A 24,393-nucleotide genomic window follows, 5' to 3' on the forward strand; every position below is an offset into this window, starting at 1 on the left:
CGATGTTCTGTTCTGTTAATAAATCAATACTTTTTTTTAAATATTGATATATTTTTAGTTGTACACTTATCAAATCAAAGTAGATAAGCATACTAATGTCGCTAGTGACGTGTCCAGACTAGATTAGAGCGCAAACGGATTTCATTATCTTATCTCTGCCAAAGCCGTTGTGTAACAAAAGCAACTACATTTACTATTCAGCGGCAGTAGGACGGTCGCATTTTTATCGCTTGTCACCATGCCTGTCACGTTCTAACAAGTATGTAAGTGCGACAGTGACGGGCATAGTGACAGGCGATAAAAATGGAACCAAGCTGCGCCTGCAGCATTATTTTTGCTAGCGTAGCCATAGTAGGCATGCTTGGTGTACCATGTTACCAATTGTGACATCAAAAACTCTAACTTATATGTTCAAAAAGAGCTCAAATGGGACATGGGACATACAAGTACAAGTATTATCGCAGTGTTTTTAAACGTATGCAAATGAAACAATCATGAAGGTTACAGATACAAGAGTGTCGCCGGCATTGGATTTCTTTATAAAGGCAAGACCCGAAACCATTCAAGGTTGGATTACGCATACTGCCTTAAATCTGAGTATGGCTTGAAGGGTGAAATGTTAAACACTTTAAACATCGTATCGAAAAGATTCATTCACTGATCCAACGAAGATGAATGGCAAAAAAATATTTAACGAGGAATATAAACCAAACAAGACACAAAATGAGGAGAAGAAATATGTACATACATGCTAGAATTGGAGGGTAAATAAAAGCTTGCGATGTACATAAGTATTTGGTTATTAGGTACACCAAATGAAAATAATAACGATGGATATAAAACAGGATACCTTTCCCCTTCAATTTCGAATATAATGTTCGATGTTCTGTTCTGTTAATAAATCAATACTTTTTTTTAAATATTGATGTATTTTTAGTTGTACACTTATCAAATCAAAGTAGATAAGCATACTAATGTCGCTAGTGACGTGTCCAGACTAGATTAGAGCGGTTTCGCACTACGTCCGATCCGAATCCATGAAAATATGGTCCGAAGCAGCCGTAGAACTATTTCTATGGTGATTTACGCACTCCGTCATCCGATTTCGGAAAGAAATCGGACGAATCTAGTGCGTAAATTACCATAGAAATAGTTCTACGGCTACTTCGGACCATATTTTCACGGATTCGGATCGGACGTAGTGCGAAACCGCTCTTAGAGTAGATCACAGTTATTTTTTTCATTCTGATAATAGACATCTGTATGAAGTTCATAAATCGAATTTAAACTGTTGTGAGACATGCTAACATTGAATAATACGCAAGTACAGTACGCGATACACGGCCGTCGTGAACGCTGCTCGCACTGTTAGTGCTTGAGAAAGGAGACCTAGGCTCTCCGAAACATGTCGCGCGAGTGACTTAAAACAAGTGAGTCTAAACCGTAAAATTATTCAAGTTCATAAATGTTCTATCGTTCAAACGTCAATAAATTCACCCTCACTGCTTCTGCAGAGTAATCTAAAGCGGTATAGATAGCAGTATTTTCGGCTCAAAAGGGTTGAGATGAGACTGTTGAGAGACACTTGAGATTTTAGGGAGTCCTAATACGGCACTTGAGTCTTGTTCATGCCCCTTTTCTTCAAATCAGGGCTTTAACCGCAAACCACTTCGATATCTCGTTCGTCTATGCTTCTATCGTTTGAACGAGCAAAAGCGATGGAGGATAAATAACTAATCGATATTAAACTTTCATGAGACATATTTTAAACTGTTTAGACGACAACGGTTTCACTCACTTGAATTTTTAGTCGCTATTGGCGACATGTTTCGAGCCCTTCGGGGGTCCTTCCTCAGGCCCGAGTACTACACGATTAATAACTACACGATTATCGAATTCCTTTTTCATTCTTGGCATGGTAGACCCTCTGACCGAGCAGGTAACTCTTACCTCATACTCATAGTGAAATCTTTAATCCTAACTTACCTATTTGAAACAATGGTTTCTAAAAAGTTTAAGCCATACTAAACTGGGATGAGTCTAACCCCTAACGATACCTCACAGGAGTCACAGGCCTAAACCACTTAGGCGTTGGTCTTCACTTGACGTCGTAACCCTGCGTCCATCGTCAAGTTTCAGTTGTCCAACGCCAACGTTGCAAATGTGGAAATGTTGCTGTCACTATGTCAAATGCAACGCCGTACGCAGCGTGAGGCATCAGGGAGACGGCCTTAAGCCGTTGATCAAGAAATAAACAGAGACACAAACATACGTGAATCCGGAAAAAATATGTATGTAGGATTGAGTGAAATGGAACGTATGAATGACGTATTGAGAGTGAATGAGATAGAATATAGTATGAAAGGGATAGCATGAGAGAGTCCGCCATTAGAGATTTCTGGAAGCTAACTGAAAAGACGTGCTGTTGTTATTATTTTAATTTGTTTGCCAAAATATAGTAAATTCAGTTTAAAAGTGATTTTCTTTTATATCCACTTCCTACAAGTGGTGTCAGAAGCGCGATTAAGTGAAATACGACGTAAAGACGAAGAAAACTGGATTCGCCGGCGGCAAACGAACAAAGACGTACCGACATTGCCGTTGTGACAGCGTGGTTCGAAAATTTGATGACAATTAAGACGAATTACGACGTCGAACTACGTTGAAGGCAAGGCGTATCCATGTCTCCAGGCAAACGTAACGGCAGACAACCAGACTATAACGACGTAAATGCTGAAACATCGCGAGATAACGGCATGGCGATGTTGCATCTCACTGAAGGGCTGGTCCCCAAGTTCACTGGTCAAGATAAGACGTATCCAGCGGCCAGATGGGTTCAAGACGTCGAGGACAGCACCGAGCTCTGTGGGTGGACTCCGTTGCAACAGCTGTTGATGGCGAGACGGTCGTTAGCAGGCACGGCGTTACTGTGGTACCGGGCAGAGCGCATTTTTAAGACGTGGGACGAGTTTAAAGCCGCTATCCTCAAGGAGTTCCCTGATAACATCGACGCGAAGGCTATACACGAGCTGATGAGTTCCAGACATAAAAAACCAAGTGAATCGTGTTTAGAGTACTTATTTACCATGAAAGAGTTAGGTAAACGAGGGAAAATGGCAGACTACGTAGCTATTAAATACATAGTAGAAGGAATCAAGGATCAAGAGGTGAATAAGATAATGTTATACGGCGTTACGACATACAGTGACCTGAAAGAAAAGCTGAAGATTTATGAACAATTGAAATCAAACATGGCGAGTTCGAGTTCAAGCCGAGATACAAGTCGTTCGAATTCGAAGCAAACAGAGAAAAATGAGAAGACGCACGGGCGATTCATACGTTGCTACAGCTGTGGGGAAAAGAATCATTCATCAGTAGACTGTCCCCACAAGGAGAAGGGCTTAAAATGCTTCAGATGCGACGATTTTGGGCATATTTCATCTCAATGCAGAACTGCTGTGTCATCAGCCACTGCAAGTACTTCATCGTCACACGGGAAGAGTGACGTGAAATCGGCAACGAGCGGTGAAGGTGGCAGCACTGGGAAGAAATGGCCGACCGCGACGAATGGCGCTAATGTCGCAGCGAAACGTGGTTTTTACGGTTCGACGAGTGATGGTCACATCCCTAGTAGCAACGACGTGATTGGCGAATCGAGCGCAATGGCGGCGAAGCATTGTCTACTAGCTGTCATGGCCGGCGAGGTAAACAACATGAATCGGACGATTACACCGAAAAAGAAGCCGGTGAAACAAGTTCATTTGTTCGACAAAGATGTTATGGCGTTGATTGACTCTGGGTGCGAAGTGAATTTGATATCAATCGAGTGCTACAACGATTTAGGTGCGCCAGAGTTTGACAAAACTGACGATTTCTTAACGGGATTAGGCCAGAATCAAGTGGATTGTTATGGACAGATTTGTCTGAATATTGAAATAGACGAGTTGTGGTATAAGGACGTTAAGTTTCGTATAGTTCCTAGCCATACCGTGCCATACAGTATGATTCTCGGTGAAGATTTCTTGTTGCGTGTCACACTTGTTATGGAGTCTAACAATGTATGGTTAATACCGCGTGATAGGTGGGTGTGCGAGATAAGGGTGTGTGATTCTCTTGTTACAGGTTCTAGTCCAGACATTGAAAAACGTGTGAACGACCTGGTGGAGTCATACGTACCGCGTAAGACGAAGGAAGCGCCTGTCAAGTTGAAAATTGTGCTGAAAGATGACATCCCTGTTGCACAACGACCCCGAAGACTGGCTCCAGCGGAACAAGAGGAGGTTGACCGACAAGTGAATAAGTGGCTTGAAGACGGCGTGGTAAGGGTAAGCTACTCAGAGTATGCTAGTCCGTTGGTTCTTGTAAAGAAAAAAGATGGTAGCATTAGGGTATGTATTGATTACAGACGACTTAATCAGAAGATTGTGAAAGACGAATATCCTATGCCTGTAATTGAGGATCATATTGACAAATTGGTGGATGCAAGAGTTTTTAGTACACTGGATCTGAAAAATGGATATTTTCATTTACCAGTAGACGAGGAATCGGTTAAGTTCACTTCGTTTGTCACAATGACAGGACAGTTTGAGTTTCTTAGGGCACCTTTTGGACTATCCCTGTGTCCTAAAGTGTTTACCAGATTCATCACTGCAATATTTAGAGACCTCATTGCTAGAGGTATAGTGTTGATCTTTATTGACGACTTAATTATTCCCGCAGAGACTGAGGATGATGCTGTGGTACGACTGGGTGAAGTATTGGAGGTGGCTTCGCAATATGGCCTCGAGATTAATTGGAAAAAGTCGCAACTTGTCCAACGACAAGTGGAGTACCTTGGACATGTGATCCAAGATGGGCAAGTGCGGCCTTCACCTGAAAAGACGGATGCGGTCGCTAGATTCCCCGAGCCTTCCAATACCAAACAACTACAAAGCTTCATAGGCCTCACTTCTTATTTTAGGAAGTACATACAAGATTTTGCAATGATTGCCAAACCGCTGACGGACCTGCTAAGGAAAGATAGTGCATTTGAATTTACCGGAGAGTGTAGAGCTGCATTTGAAGAATTAAAGAAGAGGTTAACCAGTCAACCAGTGTTACGGCTGTTCAACCCCAAGCTGAGCTCAGAGATGCACACAGATGCCTCAAAAGTGGCCATATCAGCCATTTTATTACAAAAAGGCGAAGATGCACAGTTACACCCGGTATACTACATGAGTAGGAAAACAACACCGGCAGAAAGTAATTATAGTAGCTACCAGTTGGAGGCGCTAGCTATAATAGAAGGAGTGAAGAAGTTCAGGTGTTACCTCTTTGGTACTCATTTCAAGATTGTAACTGATTGTAAGGCGTTTCAGATGACCCTGAACAAAAAAGATTTAGTTATGTCAACTCAAGTGGCAAGATGGATTTTAATCCTCCAAGAATATGATTTTGAAATAGAACATAGAGAGGGCAGTAGAATGCAACACGTTGATGCCTTGAGTAGAAATCCATATGTGGCATTTTTGAAGAACAACCCTATTCATGAGCAATTAAAAGTGGCTCAAGGAAATGATGAGGGCTTGAGAGCTATCATGGAATTGCTAGAGAAGAATATACCTTATAAAGACTACTATTTAGACCATGGTTTACTCTACAAAGGAGAAGAGAGACGTCTCATTGTCCCTACAGAGCTAGAAAAAGAGATAATCAAGAGGGCTCATGATCAAGGTCATTTCTCTAAAAAGAAGATGATGGAACTAATAAATAAGGATTACTACATTGAAAACCTAGAGAAGAAAGTAGAGAGACACATTGTGTCATGTGTCCCTTGCCTTTTGGCCGACAAGAAAAGTGGTAAACAAGAAGGTTTCCTACACAGTATTGAGAAAGACGAGATACCCCTTTTTACACTGCATGCTGACCACATAGGGCCCATGACGGAGACAAAGAAGATGTATAACCATATACTCACGATCGTGGACGCTTTCACCAAATTTGTATGGTTGTTTCCGGTAAAAAGCACTACAAGCCGAGAGACTATTGACAAGTTGAAGATTCACCAGCAATGTTTTGGAAATCCAGCAAGAATAATAACCGACCGAGGTACTGCTTTCACAAGCAAAGAGTTTGAAGAGTACTGCACGGAAGAAGGCATAGAGCATATAAAGATAACCACAGGGGTTCCAAGATCAAATGGTCAATGCGAGATTATTCACAAGACACTGACCTCTATACTGACCAAATTATGCATAGAGAACCCGACACAGTGGTATAGACATGTCAGTCAGGTACAAAGATGTTTAAATAGTACCTACCAGCGCAGTATAAACACGTCACCGTTCGAGCTACTTATAGGCGCTAAAATGAAGCTTAAAGAAGACATGGAAATTTATGAGTTGCTAGAACAAGAAAACAGAGACTGCTATGTAGTAACTCGAGAAGAGAACAGAAGGAAGGCGAAAGAACAAATACTAAAGGTACAAGAAGAGAACAGGCGTACTTTTAACAGGAAACGGAAGGAAAGTACCAAGTATAAGGAAGGTGATCTGGTTGCAATAAAAAGAACTCAATTTGGAGTCGGAATGAAGTTGAAGCCTAAGTACCTAGGTCCATACCGAGTCATGAAGGTTACGGGACGAGATAGGTACCAAGTACAGAAGGTCGATGATTCCACCGAAGGGTCCAAGAACACCACTACCTCCTGTGATCATATGAAAAGGTGGCCTGTAAACACGGATTGATAAGGCAGGTAATAAAACTGCGTTCTTATGTTATTTCATTTTATTTTGTTGCTATTTTAGGTGAGAATCACATTTGTCCTTTCCCCAAGTCATGTTGTGTAACCATACAATGTTATACTCCTAAAAATGTTATTTTAGATACGCTAATGATAAGACTGTTTTACCTAAGATTTTGTTGTCACTGAACATGATCTGAAAATAGCTGTGACTAGATTATGTAATTTGTTACTAACTGTACTAGAAGATGTTTAATTATGTTTAGTTAAAAAACCCTATTCTAAGATGTTTAATTCATTAACTCAGCTATACTTCAGAACCTACATGTTATGTTTGTGTACCAACTGTAATACTGTAATGTGAGACTGAGAGACCAGTCTATATTTCAGGAACGGCCGACTGTAGGATTGAGTGAAATGGAACGTATGAATGACGTATTGAGAGTGAATGAGATAGAATATAGTATGAAAGGGATAGCATGAGAGAGTCCGCCATTAGAGATTTCTGGAAGCTAACTGAAAAGACGTGCTGTTGTTATTATTTTAATTTGTTTGCCAAAATATAGTAAATTCAGTTTAAAAGTGATTTTCTTTTATATCCACTTCCTACATGTATGTTATTTGTCTTGTGGGTTACTTAAAAAAGCGGTTTGCTCAATGACAGAAGCAATGAGGTGCTGAAATGCGGCGATACTTTGTAGATAATTAAAGAACGGAAAGACTTCCTCCAGACAGGGTCAGGACCTCAGATACACCGATAATTAACGATTATTATTGCGTCCAAGAAACACGGAGTTGTGACACTTGTGGCATGTGTTATAAATGGTCGTGTAGGAAATGATACGATTTAATTTATGGTTTGTATGATTACTTGAGCAGAATACGATACGATGCAGTGTTTGGTTTCAAGTAGCAGTTGTTTATATAGTTTCAATTTAACGCAAAATTGTAGTTTTACGCGTTTTAATCAAGGGCAAATGCCATGAGAAAATTTCACAAAGAAACCAGACTGTATATTTGCAGGGTCAGACACCAAATAGAAAAACCACGAAAACCCCGCAAACCATAGCAGTATAATTTTGATATTTATAATGAAATACGAAGCTCAGGTAGGTATCTAATAATAAAATTACGCAAGTGTTGACTTAATATGCAATTTACTTGCAAAACAGAATTAGCATGAACGGGATATTATTGTTATTAACCGGTCGCAAACGAATGTATTGCAAAACTGTTTCAACAGGAACATTGTACCTGCTTCGGTTCGTTCGAGAAATGTTTTCGGTAAAACCGGATATCTTTATTTTGAAGTGTTTATAATGTATAAAATACTTGGCCGACAAATTTCCAGAAATACAGCGTTAGAGTCTGTGTGGAAAGAAAAGAGTTGTGGAACGACTGAAAGTAGTCAAGGACGCTGAAGCTTATCAGGGCATTGTTCTTTTCAACAAGTTGCCTATAGAGTTAAAGTCTGTTTTTACTTCAAACTTATTTGGAACTAAGCTTAAGAAAATCCTGCTAAATCAGTGCCTATATGCAGTGGAAGAATTTATGAAGGATGAGAGATTTTGATTATAGGGACTTATGTAGTAGCTTATTTATAATACGATTTTTTTTTTATGATTATCCAATAGATATTTTTAAATTCAATGTTACTGCTGTATAATTGCTAATGTTTGCTGTGTATTGTATTGTATAATTATTATTTAAGATGAGTTATTTTTTTGACATGTATTTTTATTGCTATTTAATTCTAATTCTAGTTATTTTATTGTAAGTACATTAATGTTAATATTCGAACACAATCTTGTATTGTTATATGAATAATAAATAATAATAATAATAATGTAAGGGAGCCCATACATTCTGCGACTCTTCTCTTTCCGCACAGACTCTATTAACTTACAACTTACAATTGCAGGCACAATCGGTTGCGTCGTTCAAGGAGAGGTTAAAGAAGCTATGGCTATCTGATCTGACTGATTAATTTGTCTATATTTTTATTGTATAATTGCTTTATATCTTTCTAATTCTTTCCAATTTTTAGTGTATTTTCTCCATTCCTTTTTGTGTAATATATGTATGTTTATCCTATACTTTCTGGTACCTTGTTGTACATTTTGCTGCATTTGTCACCCGCTTTTCACTTTCTCCTCTCATCTACTCAAAGGTTAACTGGAAGAGATCCCTCAAAGGGATAAGTTCTCCTTTGTACTTCTTACTAATTGTATGTTATTTTTAATATGTCTTTTTGTACAATAAAGAGTTTACTACTACTACTACTAACTTATTATGGAATAGATTTTTGTCTTTGGACAATAAATCACTCCTTGAAAATACTTCAGTAGGTGCCGGTATTAATTCCGGTATTGGAGCCCTAAATGTGGCCAGCGATGGAATGTTAATATAAGCTGATTATGTTATACATATATTATGAATATTAATGTATGCTTCTTTACATGATCGCGCTGACATCACCGATGGCCTGATACAAAACTGCTATACTAACGTTTCATACAATAACATACATTTTAGCGAAGTGGGCGAATACCGACCTCCTTTCCGAACTTTATGGCGTAGGTATTATTTAATAAATTGTTTGTAGTTTTTCTAGGCGTTGCGTGGGGAGTTACATGGCTCTATCTTTAATATTATTTATGTATTTATTAAACCATAGGGATCATTCGACGCGAGAGGTATAAGTGATAAATAGATAAATACATATTATCTACTAATAGAAAGGGCCCCGCTACACATTTTGCCGATATATTTGGGTAAATATGTATATGGCTATTTTTGATTTTTAGCGACATTAAAGAAGGAGATGAAACATGAAACTGTGTGCAAATAAGACCAAGTGTGTAACTAGTTGGGTTAAACTAAGTAAATGCGCAATTTTGAGGGTTTTAACACATAAACTACTAGAAGTTGTTCATAATTAAGCATACTAATATGTAGCTAAGAACAGGTTATAAACACATTGGATAGGAATTTCATGGAAGTACAAAAACAATATTATCGTAGTAAGTAGGTACGTGGGCCATACTGAAAGTTTCTGGATTCTGATGTATGAGAAGACTTATTTTTTCTAAGTCGCCAGTCCAGGAATTTTCAGTATGCCCTAAGTATTCGCAGTTCTCATCTAATTTTACGCGAAGTCAAAATCGGCCCGGGAGCCTAGCCAAGATGGCAACCGTTAGCAGAAAACGAAACGCAATCATTTCCATACATTCATTAATCGTTTCATCATCATTAATCATACGTTTATCGTAGCGTTTAGTATCGTTTTCTGCAAATGACTGTCATCTTGGCTAGAACCCCAGGAAAGCTACGGCTTTAAATGTTATTTTTGCCCCTTTTCCAAGTTGTTTTGATGAAACAACATCCTATAGGGGCTAGTCCGATAGCCCGCATAACTGATTGGTTCACCTGCGGGCAAAAACTCCCCCCCCCCCCCTCCCCATATCGCGGCCGCGAAGGACGCGTGCTTGCGTACGCGCATCTTCCCTCTCGCTCTAAAGCGGGTTATCTCACTCTGCCGTTTCTAATCAGGTATAGGTGGTACAGTTGGCTTTAGCGTTTAGCCACCTTAGCAATTATAGTTTATAGTAGACTTAATATCAGGTGACCTTTTTCATTCCACAAGATTTACAGGCCAATTCGAATTCAGTGTACATCAGAATGATATCTAAAATATTATGTCGCTCTCGTACTTGTCCGTACATGTATTGGTGCGGGCGAGACGCACGATTAGGGTTTGCAATCCGGATCTTTAAGGCTTCAGCACACAGGCGCGTTTTCCGGGCGGGGCGTGAGCGCGGCGTGAGCATTTTGTATGTAAAAGCGGCGCGCCCCGCTCACACCGCGCTCGGATAACACGCCTGTGTGACAAAGCCTTTATTGTGCTATGCATCTGTGCAATAAAGATTATTCTATCTATTTGAATTTTGATGGTGACTGTACCTACAATGTATCAAGCAGTTGACTTCCTACAAATGATGAATTTTATGAATATTGATAAAATGTTAATGCAGTTAGAACCAGTTTAAAACGCCAGCGGAATACACAAGTGGATGTGAGGATGGCGATTGCAATTATAGCCAAAGATGACCATTTGGGGCAGAGTGGCTTTTACTTCAGTAATTCAATAATTTGTTGCTTTCATAGGTACAATAAAGGTTCCGACACACAGGCGGGTGAGGCGTGAGCGGGGCGCGCCGCTTTTACATATAAAACGCTCACGCCCCTCCCGGAAAACGCTTCCGTGTGACGGAACCTTAAGGTCTTACATTAAAATGAACGAGCTGTGAACCCTGTAAGGGCACTAAGTATATTCTAAGAGAGTAAGACTGATTAAAAGTAGTCTCTCCGACTGAAACCGGTTTTATTGCCAAATCCAAAGATACGATTTTGCTTTAGTTTCGTTACTGAAACTTTGGTCGGACCCTACCAACCATTTCGGAGCGGTCGAAAGGTTTGGCAGCTTTATGACCTAACTAAATGGAACCGTCGGCTTAAACATGATTTTTATGCCGAAACCTATTCTGTCCATATTATTTGTTCTATTCAATAATATAAATATAACTCTCAAATGTCAAGCCAATAAATGACCTTACCCTTGAAATTTTTAATTGAAATGCAAGCAAGGGGTTAATAGAAACTATTCAACAATTTAATTGTTTACTTATCTTGTTTATTTTTAAAATGAAAACATGACTTCAGCAATGGCCAACAAGGAAATTGTTATGTCTAAATGCTATAATAAACTGCGGCTTAATTATATCTATTGAATACCAATGCTTTGAGCAATATTATAAGGATACATCTTTTTATACCCTTATTAATTTTAATTGGTACCTACACATACACATAGGTTATTATTCTAATATATCAGTGCTTTGGAACAATTAGGAATAGCATTTTTTACTTTCAGAGACCAAGATTTGTTTGACAATAATTGTCGTTTGCAATAATTTTGCATTGACTTTCCTTAATAAAATGTATTTCGGGACAGTTATACTCACAAATATGTTTACTCTGATATTGATATGGCAAATGAAATCTCACACACAAGTAAACATAGTATGAGATGAGAATACAAACATTTTATATTTCTGCTTAGTGATTGACAATACATGCATTTAGAGTGTAGGTCACTTTTTATAATTAAAATGTATATGACTCAACCAATTTTACGTTCCTAATTTATTATTAGTGAACTGAATCACCCATAACATAACACAGCTGTAAAAGAAACAAGATACTTAACATACATACAAAAAGTTATAGCCCATAGCGTATGACTCATTGTAGAAAACAAATCAAGGACTCCACTAAAGGTTACGAAAACAATCTTACCGAAGAGCTCTGTCAATTTCAGCATCACTCCTCCAATGTGCATGTCACCTTTTACAACCAAGGTGCGTTTGTCGTTGAGATCGGTCACGTAAACCATGAGGTTCCATGATCCGTCGCCCACTATTTCCCCGTCGGCCAACATTTTGGAAGGATTTGTGTTCACTTAGCACTGAAAATGTCACTTCCGAAGCATCGCGGTTTATACAATCACGAAATCACCCAAGAAGCTCGACCGAACAAGCTCAACTGAGGGAAGAGAAGAGGATGACCGACAACCGGAGTGCGGAGTGCCGACTGAGGTAAACGGAGTGAGGAGAGGGGAAGGGCTTGTTTGACGTTGACAGTGGATATCTACTATTCAATATACTCTATGGTGGATATAATGCGCGGGACGACAGCATCTTGTATCGGAACGTTACTGGCCGCAATATTTCCAATAAAATTAGATTATTTGGTAAAAAGAAACTCGTTTATCATGTTTTTATGACTTTAATTATCACTCCTTTTATTATATAATATTATATAATATAAAATTATACTTTTTTGTGTAGATGATGTTGCTTGTTTTTGAACGCTATATTATTTCGAAAACCTAAAGCTTTGGTTTCCTCCGATAGCGGTGCCGTCATATAGCGGCCGTCTCCATACAAATACTACGACATCCATATTTAGCCGTATTATTTAGTATGGAGACGGCCGCTATATGACGGCACCGCTATCCTAGGAAAACCGATCTTAACCAGTGTTTGATATCAAAAGGTGAAGCTATGAATAAGTCAAAATTAAGTATAAATTACTTTACATCAAAAAACAACCATTATAAAATAAAAAATGATTTCGTTCATTTGTTTGGCTTTATTTTATTTTTCCCTAAAATACACCGTGACTTCTGATTACTCTATTTTGGTATTCGAACGAACATGAAAACGTCAAATTGACACTGACAGGATTGTCCATAGGTGTTGTCAATTTGTCACTTTCGTGCCTTGTGAGAACGTTAATATTTTGTTTCGTGATATTTTATCAATAATTGCTATTAAAATTCATTTGTATAAGTGTTGTATAACATCATTGCCCACGGTTTTGTATGTTGATAATATGCACTGCTAATTTATTATAAACTACCTATGCTTTACTAACTAAGCCATTTGTGATCACCATATGAGCAAGCGAAGTTTATCAACGGGGACGATGGTAGCTACAAAGCATAAAAACAAAGGTATTATTCTTTATTGCAAGTATAATAATTACTATTAGTACCCATTCGGCATAGAAACTTCTATATTGGGGTGCCTACCATACTGTTTCACAATTGTTTATTATATCATATGATAAAAACATTTTTTTTTTAATTTACAATAAATTTAATAATCATTTCAGTAGTACCATGCTCAACCCCCGAGTACCGAGCAGATTCTCCATCAAGAGACAGTGACTCAGTGTGTGATTCCGAAGCGGCCAGCCCGGTCCCTTTCCTCTGCACTCAAGATGGAGCGGAAGGCGAAACAGATGTTGTCTGGAACTATTACACACCAAAAGCTGAACAAACAGCTGTATCCCGAATCCAAAACTCCACACCACTCAGTAGAAAAGCAAGAAAAATATCAAAACCTAAACTAATTAACCGGCCAACACCGAAACGCAAAGTTGTCACTAAAGTATCACACAAAAAGACTGCACTATTCCAAGAGCTGATGGAATTAAACCAGAATGTGCATGAATTAATAACAAAGAAACGGTCCAGTGAAGTTATTGATGAAAAACAGTCCGGAAGTGAAGAGGACATTTTTAGTGATTCGTCAGGCCAATCCCCCAAAACCTGCTTTAAATCGTCAAGGTGTCTTAGAAAAAACCTCTTAAGTTCTAAATTTCCTAAACCAGATACGGAACCAGCATTGGAATCTGACGATTCAATGAATGAGTGCCTTATTAAAGCCAGTCAGGTTATTGAGGAAAATATCTTGATAGTCACACCACCGAAGAAACCTAGATATGAACCGAACAAATCAAGGAATATAAAGTCTAGTATAAACTTTCAAATGGATCAAGATTCCATGGATGCCATATTAAATAGCATTAAACTGGACTCGCCTTTATTAGCACGTACAAAAAAGGCTGAATCACCAAGCCTTAATAATGATTCTTTTGATAACTTAGTAGGGAATTTAAATGACAGTACATTAGACAGGCTAACACAGGCACCAAACAGTAAAAGTAAACTAAACAACTCAAAAAGCGCCAACTGGATGATAGATGATATAGTTTTGCATGATGACAGCATGTCTAAGTCATTTTTCGGGCGGCATAACACAATGCCCGAGTCACCATCAGTAGATAACAAGCCATCTACAAGCGGTATGGTTATTACGCGGTATAGCTCTATGCCACATGGAAATACGGAAAAAAGTACAGGTTTGTTCATTATTTACATTTTTAAACCTTAGAGGTCACACAAACAACTGAATTTTGCAATTAATTGGAGAACATAAAGCCAAAATCAGCTGTTTGAAAAAGCAGCAAAAGAGAAGACTATTTAGTAAAAGTTTGTTTTTGCAACATACTTTGGAATTTATTTAAAATAAAAATAAATAAAATAAAATGCAGTCATTTCAGACAACATGGTCCATATTTTTCACATGGTCCATTAGAAAGAAGATAAGCGAGCTTGACATGTTTTCTAATTGAAAAACGCTTTTTAAAATAAAATAAAAAATAAAATAAATAAATAATCGTTTATTCAGATGAAATAAACCCTAACATACATATTTTTTTCTTCTGCCAAACTGCAGGACAGTTTGTTGGCAGAGGGAACTCCCTTAAAACATAGATGGGTAAACTTAGCTACTTAGGCAATTGCTTAATTAATTGTTAACAGTAGGTACATCTTATTGCTTATGATGGTAACTTTAATTTAATTTTGTCTAATAGAAACATTTTCATTTTAAATTTAAACATCCTAAATGATTTACATTCCCTTATATCATACGGTAATTTTAAAATCAGTAACTATTACTTATGAAAGCAGAAGAATATAAATAGTATTAGATTCATAATTGTTACATATTTGCCATTATTTATTTTTAAAACGTGTTTTTCAATAAAAAGACACATCAAGATTGTTTACCTTATTTCTAATGCTAAAAAAAACGAACTATAGTAAAATGTAACAATTTAAACTTATAACTGGTAAATAATTATTTCATTTAAATTAAACTTAACTTATATGTATAAACTATCTTAGATGCTAAAGATAAATACAGAGAGGACCTTATGAGGCCACTCTACCATCTGTTGGCCACAATGGCAACAATGGTCAGAAGACTATTTATGTTATCTTTGATTAAAAGGCTTTTTTTATAAACAAAGTTTATTGTTAAGTTAAAATGCTCCAAAACTTCTAAATTGTGACAACAAAAACATTAATAGCACATTTATACCATTTCAGATCCCAGTGACTCTCCGATCAGATGTACTCAAGATGAAATCAAGAGGAAACATCAACTAGCGCGAGAGAAACTTCTCGCAAAAAGACTTCTACCATTCACTTCACAGTCCAGCCAAGTTCCACAGCCAACGGAAACTAAGAAAAAACAATTCCAGCCTAAAGTTGCCAGTACAGTTAACAAGGTTCCTAATTATACTAACAATGTTGCCAACACAGTGAACAAGGTCCCTAATTCTACTAACAATGTTGCCAACACAGTGAACAAAGTCCCTAGTTCTACTAACAATGTTGCCAACACAGTGAACAAAGTCCCTAATTCTACTAACAATGGCAACACAGTGAACAAAGTCCCTAATTCTACTAGTAATGTTGCCAGAACAAATAACAAGATATCTCCAAAAGATAAGAGTTCTTTAAATCCGGCTTCCAGTATGAATTTTCAACAAAATAATGTTATGAGTAGTGATAAGTCTAAAGATATAAAATTGCTTATTGAAAAGAAAAGACAGGAGGCTCTTATGAAATTAAGACGCCGGCAACCGCCGAAATAAATTAGGCATTGCTTGTTTTTATATGTTATATCATAGAAATAATTGTTACTGGAAGAACTGATATGTACACACATGTAAGCAATTATAATTAAATAAATAAATAGATCAGAGAACTATAGAATAACATACACAGAGTCCCTCTAAGCTAACTTTGTATAATAAAGTGTCATTATATTTATAAGTCAGTCAAATTAAAAAAAAAACCTATTACTTCAAAGCCTGATATTTAAAGCTGTATTTTTGGATACTGAATTTGGCTGAAAAATATAAGCTAAATATTATTAAAAAAAAATACATACAACACAGCTCTCGTCGTCGTATAAGCCCCATTTAGCGTCACTTGCAGCTTCCCACTAACCCGGGGTTAACCGGTTAAACCGTTGACCCAGTGTCAAATTGTACTGGTAACCATGGTAACTGCAGGTCTAACCGGTTAACCCCGGGTTAGTGAATGGTGCAAGAAGACTGTTCAAGAACTTGCATGCAATTTTAGTTACATTGCGGTATTTGGTTGATCGATTGAATTCATTGTACTCTGTCGTTAGCAATCTGTTGTTTGGTAATGTTATTCACTTATTCCCAGTGGAAAGAATGAGATGAAAAATCCCACCTGTTACCAATAGCAACAATTTTACGGTAACATCTCGGAATAACCCAAAGGAGCTTGCCTCAAAATGGGTTGAGAACCTGGCTGAAGTATTTCAACAATTAAGTATGCTATGTTATGTAACTTATGTACCATTGTGATAAGAAGTGTGACTAAATTATGATAAAAGTAACAATAGTAACATATATGTACCTATTATACTGAGTTTGTAATCAATTTTTTACTTTGTGTTTTTTTTTCTTTCACCTTTTATATTCCCAAGCCGGAGGTTAAGGAGTTGAATCACACAATGTGTGGGGCCCAATACATTCCACGATAACAGCCTCTATTATACAATTATGTATAATTATTGTGTACAGACAGACAGAAAATTGTCATTTGTCAAGCAAATCTTGTCAGTAAAAAAAAGCGCGAAATTTAAATTTTCTATGGGACGATATCCCTTCGTTCCTACATTTTTCAAATTTGCCGCCTTTTTCTACTGACAAGATCTGCTTGACCAGCTATAGTTTTGTTTCCTATACCAATTTGTCAGTCAGTGAGAACCAGGAAAACTATACTCATCCTTTTCTTTTGGGTGCTAGTAATAGTGTAAGACAAAGTATGATTCTCTTTGTCTATGTTTGAAATGAGACAGTCCTTTGACAAACTATAGTAACTAAAATCGCATCGCATTTGATGCAACGTCTGTAGAAGCCTTAGAGCGAGAAACAGATATCTATATCACTCTCACTTACGGGTGCGACGCACCAAGGTCCCGGTGCGGTGCGATAGTGTGTTAGCGCTTTTAAGTATCCTACAATCCTACGCAAAAAGTGCATAAACAAAACGCCGCTATACGAATTTGTCAACTTGTCAAAATGAAATTAGAAAATTAACATAAATAGTTAATAGCTTCGAAACTTTCGAAAATAGTAGAGAAAGTATGATAATTTGGTAACTTAAATTATCATTAGACACAGTGCAAGTACCGTAAATACTAACTTCAAGAAAACAATAAAAAACATAACCTATACTTCGAATAAAAATTGCTGATAAACTTTATACGAAATCTTGAAAATGGCTTTAAAATACTCTCGACTACTTGTGAAAGCAGTTACTGCAGGCGTAAGCAGGTCTAATGTAAATATTCATCGGAATTTAGTGACCAGTTCACCTGCAAGACTTGCTATGGTACCTATAGTGGTTGAGCAAACCGGCAGAGGCGAGCGTGCGTACGATATTTACTCTAGACTTCTTAGAGAACGGATTATTTGTCTTATGGGGCCTATAAACGACGATATAAGCTCTCTAGTCGTCGCGCAGCTGCTATTTCTACAGTCCGAGTCAAGTAAGAAGCCAGTACATCTGTACATCAATTCTCCTGGTGGGAACGTGACTGCGGGACTCGGTATTTATGATACCATGCAGTATATAACACCTCCTGTCGCAACTTGGTGCGTTGGTCAAGCTTGCAGTATGGCATCTTTGCTTCTTTCTGCTGGCGCTCCAGGAATGAGACATGCTTTACCGAACTCCAGAATAATGATCCATCAGCCATCTGGTGGAGTTCGAGGGCAGGCCACTGACATACAGATCCAAGCTGAAGAAATTTTGAAGTTAAAAGCGCAAATCAATCAATTATACGTTAGACATACAGGTTTGGCTTTAGAAAAGGTTCAAACTTCTATGGAGCGTGACCACTTCATGTCCCCGGTTGAAGCTAAGGCCTTTGGTCTGATTGACAATGTACTGGAACACCCAATGTCTCATGCAATGGATAAGGAATGTACTACCGGAAGTCAAACTCCTAAATTGTGATCTGTATAAATCTAAGTGATATAATGTCCAAGTTACATGAAGCATATAATTATTGATTAATAATTTTGTTAGTTGAAAGAATTGTTTTATTGTGCATAACTGTTGTGTTTAACTGTTGAAATCACATTCTCTCTTAAGCCCCGTCTCCATATCGCGCGAGCCAATGTTCGATGGTTTACCGCGCGATATGGAGACGGGGCTTTAGATGGGCTGCGACTATAATGGAAGGCCTTTTTACAGGCTTTGGAGTGGTTAGATGCTGGAATTGCTGGACCAATAAAGATTGATTGAATGTAATGCTTGCAGTATAGATAGGACTACAGTTAATTAGTAGATATTCATATCAAGCTGTACCCTGGTGAGATTTGTCTTTTTTTTTTGCTTTTATATTTATTAATTTTATTTTATCTAAATTTCTGACTGAGAAATCAACTACCTATATTCAGAATATTTGGGATGATTATTTAGTTAATTGAATAAATAAGTTTCCTTTGAATAGGAAACCTCCTCCTAAAACATAATTACTGCAACTTACAAAATTTTTCAACTAAAAAAGACAAGTTGGTTTCTAAGTGGTGTTAGACTCACACTTTTATATAGTTTTGTGTGAATAAAAAACCACATTCTTAAAAATTTGTTTATTAAATTACCTAACCAACTTAAAATAACATAATGAGGTTGATTACAACAATCCATCAACTCAAGTTAAAAACACTAGGTACATTATGCTAACCTTCTTACAAGGACATAATATTATTGATATTATATTGATAAATTAAGTTAAGTATATTTCTAACATCTGTCTAATACCTATTACCTATATACGTATTATAGTACAGTGTATCCAATTATTGTAATCAGATCTGTGATCTAACACGTAATAATGATTACACTTGTTTGAGGAAATCATTTTCTCATTGTGTGAAATGAAACTACTTTAAAATACTTACCACTTTCACTCTTCATAATAACAGGCGTAGTGACCCCGGCCTAATGACCATACCGACCAGTGTACTGTGATCTTTGATTACGTATAGTTGTCACGAATATAGCCCTCAAAATATACTGGCCATTGCTGACAGCCGAGTAAAAAGTTTTGCGATTAGATAGGCTGGTTATTTTTTATCACACATTTAAATCGTTCTTTCGCATTTATGTAATGTACTCTTTACTTATCAACAAAAAAAACGTACTTATTTTTATTTGCTATTGGTGTATCTACTTTTCAAAAACTGGTCTAAGATTAAGTGCATTGCTCGCATGACTGCCTAAAGACCGGAGGGCCTACCGCGAACACCGATGTTTGCAAATTGCGGATACATTGCTCTGTAATCTGTAACTCTAATTACGCCTTAATTGGAGTAAAAGAGAAAGAGGCCCGCATTTTGCGAACTTCGGTGTTTACGGTTGGCCCTCTGCACCGTTCTTATTTACTGTTTGCACGTGCTAAAAAGCGTTCTACACAGTTTATTTGCATAGCGCATCTTAGCCAGTGATCGAGCACCGGACTTCTCTCTCAATTTACTATAGGTTTAGGACGTGCCAAAAAGCGCTCTATTCTAACTTAATATACGGTTCAAGTTGCATCGCCCGCATGACATCGCCAGTGACAGAGCACCGACCGGACTGAACAACGTGGCGCGCGTCCTCCTTGCCCAGGACCAGGGTCTTGAAGTTGGCTTCTGTGAGGGTGAAGGTGGAGTCAGGGTCGTCTTCGGGCTCGCCCTCGTACACTGACACGTTGTTGAGGTCCAGAGCTGGAAGGTTAAAGGCTGGATTAGGATAGGGTGACACGTACAGCATACACATTGACATCGCTTGTTCCTATCTGTTTGCATAGTGTCATTGACCGCCGGCATCATGGGCGGGACAGCAATATAATTATACGCATGTGATAGAGATAGAAACAGGCGGGTTAATGTACGATTTTCTTAGTGCTTAGCGTCCTTACTTTATGAGTATATTATACATATAAGTAGGTATAAGCGGTCCGCAGGACCGTTGAGAATCTATATTCAATTGCGACTACTCTAGAAATATTTTTACAAGTAGGTACGTAGGTAATATAGTCAGACGACAGTTTTCTACGATAGGTTTTTTGACTTTTGCGTTTATCCAGGTCCTCAGCTAATGCCCAGGGTCCTCTTTCAGACTTTTTTCATTCACTTCGCACGGTCTGCCGCATCCTCTTTTGTTATGAAATTTTAGAATTGAAAGGAATTTATTCATAAAGTGCAAAATTACCTCCTGCGGGCGCAGCATGATGGTTCCATTTTTATCGCCTGTCACTATGCCCGTAACTTTCGCACTTACATACTTGTGAGCACGTGACAGGCATGGTGACAAGCGACAAAAATGCGACATGCGCCCGTGCTACCGCCGCTGGACGCTGCAACTATCATCTGCAAAGATGCTGTGGCCAATGATGATGATATACTACCTACTGCGGGCGGAGTATAATTCCATTTTAATCGCCTGTCACTATCTTACATCCTTGTTAGCACGTGACGCCGTGACAGGCATAGTGACAAGCGATAAAAATGCGACCTGCGCCCGTGCTACCGCCGCTGCATGGACGCTGCAACTATCATCTGCAAAGATGCTGTGGCCAATGATGATGATATACTACCTACTGCGGGCGCAGCATGATTCCATTTTTATCGCCTGTCAATGCCCGTAACTTTCGCACTTACATTGTTATTTTAGAATTAGAACGTGACAGGTACCCAGAAAACCATTTTCAGGAACATTCTGTAACTATGTAAGTATACACACTTTGTGTCGAAACGCGTAACATTTTTAGTCCCAATTCGGTCGCAGTGTGGTCGAGGCAACCAAAAGTGGGGAAGGTCCGACACAAAAAAACGGTTTCATTTAAGTATAACCGTATAACTCAGTTACCACACAAAGTGCACACATATAATGTTTCGTCTTTGCGACCACGATTGAACGAGGATTTCATTCAGTTATTGCTGGACGCTGCAACTATCATCTGCAAAGATGCTGTGGCCGATGATGGTGATATACTCACTCCAGCTATAGACACTGGTGCCCTTGATAATGTTAAACAAGAACACCCCGCCCAGCGCCTGCGCCTTGCTTTTGTCCACCGACGCGAGTCTGGCCTTAATCCTGCGGACTATGTCTGCCTTGCCAGAGTCAGACTTGCCGGACGCGATCTCGCTCTGATTGGCTCCCTGGAATCATAGAGAAAAAAATACATAGATTGCTCACTCCATACATCAGTTTTGGTACCAAAAAGACTATTATTTTCAGTGTCGACATCTAGCATCGAGTAGCGGAATTATCATGTACTGCTACTGAGTACTGAGCACTCTTGTCTTACTATATTTCTCTATGCTCGAATGGAAGAATTATTGATTTAATCCTGGACAGTGACAAGGAAGACAAGGAACTTCGTTATATGTTCACACGTTTGGCTGCTAGATTCGGACCATACTAAGTTTTCATGCCAAGTGCTACGTCAACTACCTATGAAACTTATAGGGATATAGTATTGCATTATTACTGCAATGTTTGTGCAACGTTAGCGTGATCAGAGTCTAATTGCCTAGAAATTTCTAAGTCCAAATTACTTAAGACCTACCTATGACCTTCTTAGTACCTAATTCGCAATCGGTGTCACATGCTATGCTAATATTGTCGAAAACGGCACCGCCTTTACATTGAAACGTCTCGAAGTTCGTTTGTTTCTTACGTAACGAACGAAAACGGGTTAAGTCATCCGTCAACGAAAAGAGACACTTGACTTTACCATTTTGTAGACCCTACAAATGGTTATGTAAGCGTGCGTTTTGTATTTGTAGTATTTGTACAGCCTGTACAGCCAGCATAAAAAAATGTTTTGGTTGTAAATGTACAGTCGACTCTTGTTAATTCAACCCTGCGATCATTCGTACCTCTCTATAATTCGAAGTTATCACGAGTTCCCTAGAATATCTCTTTATATTTCGAAATAATTTAATACATTTTTAAGCTCTTGGTAATTCGAACAAAAATAATCAACGCTAAGTAACAAAACGACGCGTTAATTCGAACTCATAGGCGTCAAAAACTCTACAATTCGAAGTTATCAGATTGCAGACCTCACAGAGGTAATAATAGACCGCACATTTTGAGACAAGTTCAAGTTCGTCGTTGCACTGTTTCGTTGGTTATGTGTACATATTAAAAGTTAGTGTTAGTTACGAGTCCTAAAAAGTATAAATGCTTGACGATTGCTGAAAAGAAGGAGTTAATCGAAAAAGTGGAGGTAGGTGGGAAGACAGACAGACAGATCAGTCTCAGCAATGTGCATTGAAGTAAACTCATGTTTCAGACTTCTTCCGAAACTAACCTTTTATGTATATAGTAAAAAAAAATGCAGTTAATCAGTATTTGAACCTAATAATTCGAACTTTCATATTTTTTCTCTCAAAAATTTCGAACCATTTGATATTTCAAACTCTCGATAATTCGTAATATTTTAGAAGTCCTTTGAGTTTCGAATTAACGAGAGTTGACTGTACTTAGAATTAGTTAATTGTCTAGTTTCCGTGTAGGTAAACCTCTTGATAAAAATGAGAAAAATCAATATAAAAACTAAAATTTTGCGTTAGGTTAACTCCCTCCTAAAGTTTATACCGTATTTTATTTTGTGTTTGTACCTACTAATGTACATGGTTCGTGGTCCTTCGAGCCGGATTTGAACCGGCGCCCTTAAATTGTATCGTTCGTTAGTTTAGTGAGTTACAAAAAAAATACTGGTTAATTCCTCTTGATCTAGTTTACTTACGCAATATCCGCGCGCTATGAAGCCTATATGAAATGTCACTTCGAAATAGTTAGGTATCACTTCAATTAACTAAAATATTAACATTTTGACTATTCTGTGATTGGTAGTAGAAGTACCAAGTTACTTTATATTTTTGCCTGCTTATAGTTCCTTATATTAATTAAACACAGATTGTAACTTTTAGTGCACCAATAAATACCTGATGGAATTATTTCGAAGATATTCCGTGCCAGTCAACCATTGGGCCCAAAAGAAAACAGTGAGTTTGAATGTTTAGAGTAGGGTTTTGTTTGTTATAGTGGCACGTAATTATTTTTAATTCGTGTAAGTCATTACATTATCGTTTTGAAAATAATTTAGATTATAAATGATAGTGTTACTGCTTTATGGTATATAGTACCTACTTAATCTAACTGCTAATGTAGAGCTAATTAATTCATAGAGACATTTCTAAAATAAAGGTACATATTGCACATACAAAGGTTACCCTTCCAAACGTACCTACCTACATATTATATGCTATAGTGTGTCAAAGGTCTGTTTGATTTCAAACATAGACAGAGAGAATCATACTATCTTTGTCTTACACTAGTACTAGCACCCAAAAGAAAAGGATGAGAATAGTTATTTTTGTTCCTATTTACTGACAAGATTTGGTTGACCCAGTGTAGGTAAGCATACGTAACACACACTTTCTATTTCATCACAATAACAATAATAATGGAACCTCTCTCAAATTTTATAAGCAGGCACAAAATAAAACGTAATTCGATAAATAAAAACATACAATACAATCGAACCGGTCATTAAAAATTTAAATTTATAAATTTGGAACTCACCATGTTGTGTGTCGGGTCCCGTTGCACGAAACGTTGTGGTGGTTGTGTGAAGATTTGAGCTTTCACTCCCGATCATACTTCTTCAGACTATACTATTAAAAGCCCATTCTAAAATCAACCATATTGCTCTTGAAATAAGAACTCTACTGTTAACTTTTGAGTGATTTGCACCGATGACTTTTTGAGAGATATTCCATATGCAGCCGGTTTATAAGATATTAAGCTTTATGCAACTTTAAATAGGGATTAAACAATTTAATCTTATATTTTGTATAGG

General features: G+C 37.8%; 5 protein-coding genes across 5 annotated transcripts in view; 3 read left to right on the forward strand and 2 right to left on the reverse strand.

Annotated features, from left to right (window-relative positions):
* The window catches only part of LOC134655755 (unc-112-related protein-like), a 70,074-nt gene extending 57,740 nt beyond the window's left edge, over nt 1-12,334 (reverse strand). Inside the window, exon 1 of the mRNA XM_063511221.1 lies at nt 12,072-12,334. Coding sequence (XP_063367291.1) covers nt 12,072-12,221 — 150 coding nt within the window. The 5' untranslated portion in view covers nt 12,222-12,334. The remainder of the gene's footprint in view (nt 1-12,071) is intronic.
* LOC134655656 (uncharacterized) lies at nt 2,661-4,282 on the forward strand. Its single transcript, XM_063511094.1, has 2 exons — nt 2,661-3,806; nt 4,123-4,282. The coding sequence occupies exons 1-2, from the start codon at nt 2,682-2,684 to the stop codon at nt 4,150-4,152; spliced, it is 1,155 nt and encodes a 384-aa protein (XP_063367164.1). The 5' UTR covers nt 2,661-2,681; the 3' UTR covers nt 4,153-4,282.
* Nucleotides 12,335-13,058: 724 nt separating the features above from the next.
* LOC134656157 (homeobox protein 4-like) lies at nt 13,059-16,108 on the forward strand. Its single transcript, XM_063511681.1, has 3 exons — nt 13,059-13,298; nt 13,460-14,491; nt 15,525-16,108. The coding sequence occupies exons 1-3, from the start codon at nt 13,241-13,243 to the stop codon at nt 16,073-16,075; spliced, it is 1,641 nt and encodes a 546-aa protein (XP_063367751.1). The 5' UTR covers nt 13,059-13,240; the 3' UTR covers nt 16,076-16,108.
* Nucleotides 16,109-17,552: 1,444 nt separating this feature from the next.
* Nucleotides 17,553-18,507, forward strand: LOC134655634 (ATP-dependent Clp protease proteolytic subunit). The gene has a single exon (XM_063511070.1). The coding sequence runs from the start codon at nt 17,742-17,744 to the stop codon at nt 18,480-18,482; it is 741 nt and encodes a 246-aa protein (XP_063367140.1). The 5' UTR covers nt 17,553-17,741; the 3' UTR covers nt 18,483-18,507.
* A 1,490-nt stretch (nt 18,508-19,997) lies between these two features.
* On the reverse strand, nt 19,998-24,199 carry LOC134655888 (peroxisomal multifunctional enzyme A-like). The gene is made up of 3 exons (XM_063511387.1): nt 24,117-24,199; nt 21,514-21,679; nt 19,998-20,239 (listed from the first exon to the last, which is right to left on the reverse strand). The coding sequence occupies exons 1-3, from the start codon at nt 24,117-24,119 to the stop codon at nt 20,037-20,039; spliced, it is 372 nt and encodes a 123-aa protein (XP_063367457.1). The 5' UTR covers nt 24,120-24,199; the 3' UTR covers nt 19,998-20,036.
* Nucleotides 24,200-24,393: the final 194 nt, after the last annotated feature.

Source organism: Cydia amplana, chromosome 17, assembly GCF_948474715.1.
Source record: "Cydia amplana chromosome 17, ilCydAmpl1.1, whole genome shotgun sequence".
NCBI lineage: Eukaryota > Metazoa > Arthropoda > Insecta > Lepidoptera > Tortricidae > Cydia > Cydia amplana.

Excerpts from the sequence above, each read along its gene's own strand:
- LOC134655656 (XM_063511094.1), top strand. The coding sequence starts at position 2,682 with ATGTCTCCAGGCAAACGTAACGGCAGACAACCAGACTATAACGACGTA. Across the intron at positions 3,807-4,122 it reads TGATTGACTCTGGGTGCGAA|GTTCTAGTCCAGACATTGAA; the intron begins GTGAATTTGATA and ends CTCTTGTTACAG.
- LOC134656157 (XM_063511681.1), top strand. The coding sequence starts at position 13,241 with ATGAGCAAGCGAAGTTTATCAACGGGGACGATGGTAGCTACAAAGCAT. Across the intron at positions 13,299-13,459 it reads TACAAAGCATAAAAACAAAG|TAGTACCATGCTCAACCCCC; the intron begins GTATTATTCTTT and ends TAATCATTTCAG. Across the intron at positions 14,492-15,524 it reads AAATACGGAAAAAAGTACAG|ATCCCAGTGACTCTCCGATC; the intron begins GTTTGTTCATTA and ends ATACCATTTCAG.
- LOC134655634 (XM_063511070.1), top strand. The coding sequence starts at position 17,742 with ATGGCTTTAAAATACTCTCGACTACTTGTGAAAGCAGTTACTGCAGGC.
- LOC134655888 (XM_063511387.1), bottom strand. Across the intron at positions 20,240-21,513 it reads CACCAGTGTCTATAGCTGGA|CTCTGGACCTCAACAACGTG; the intron begins GTGAGTATATCA and ends TTAACCTTCCAG.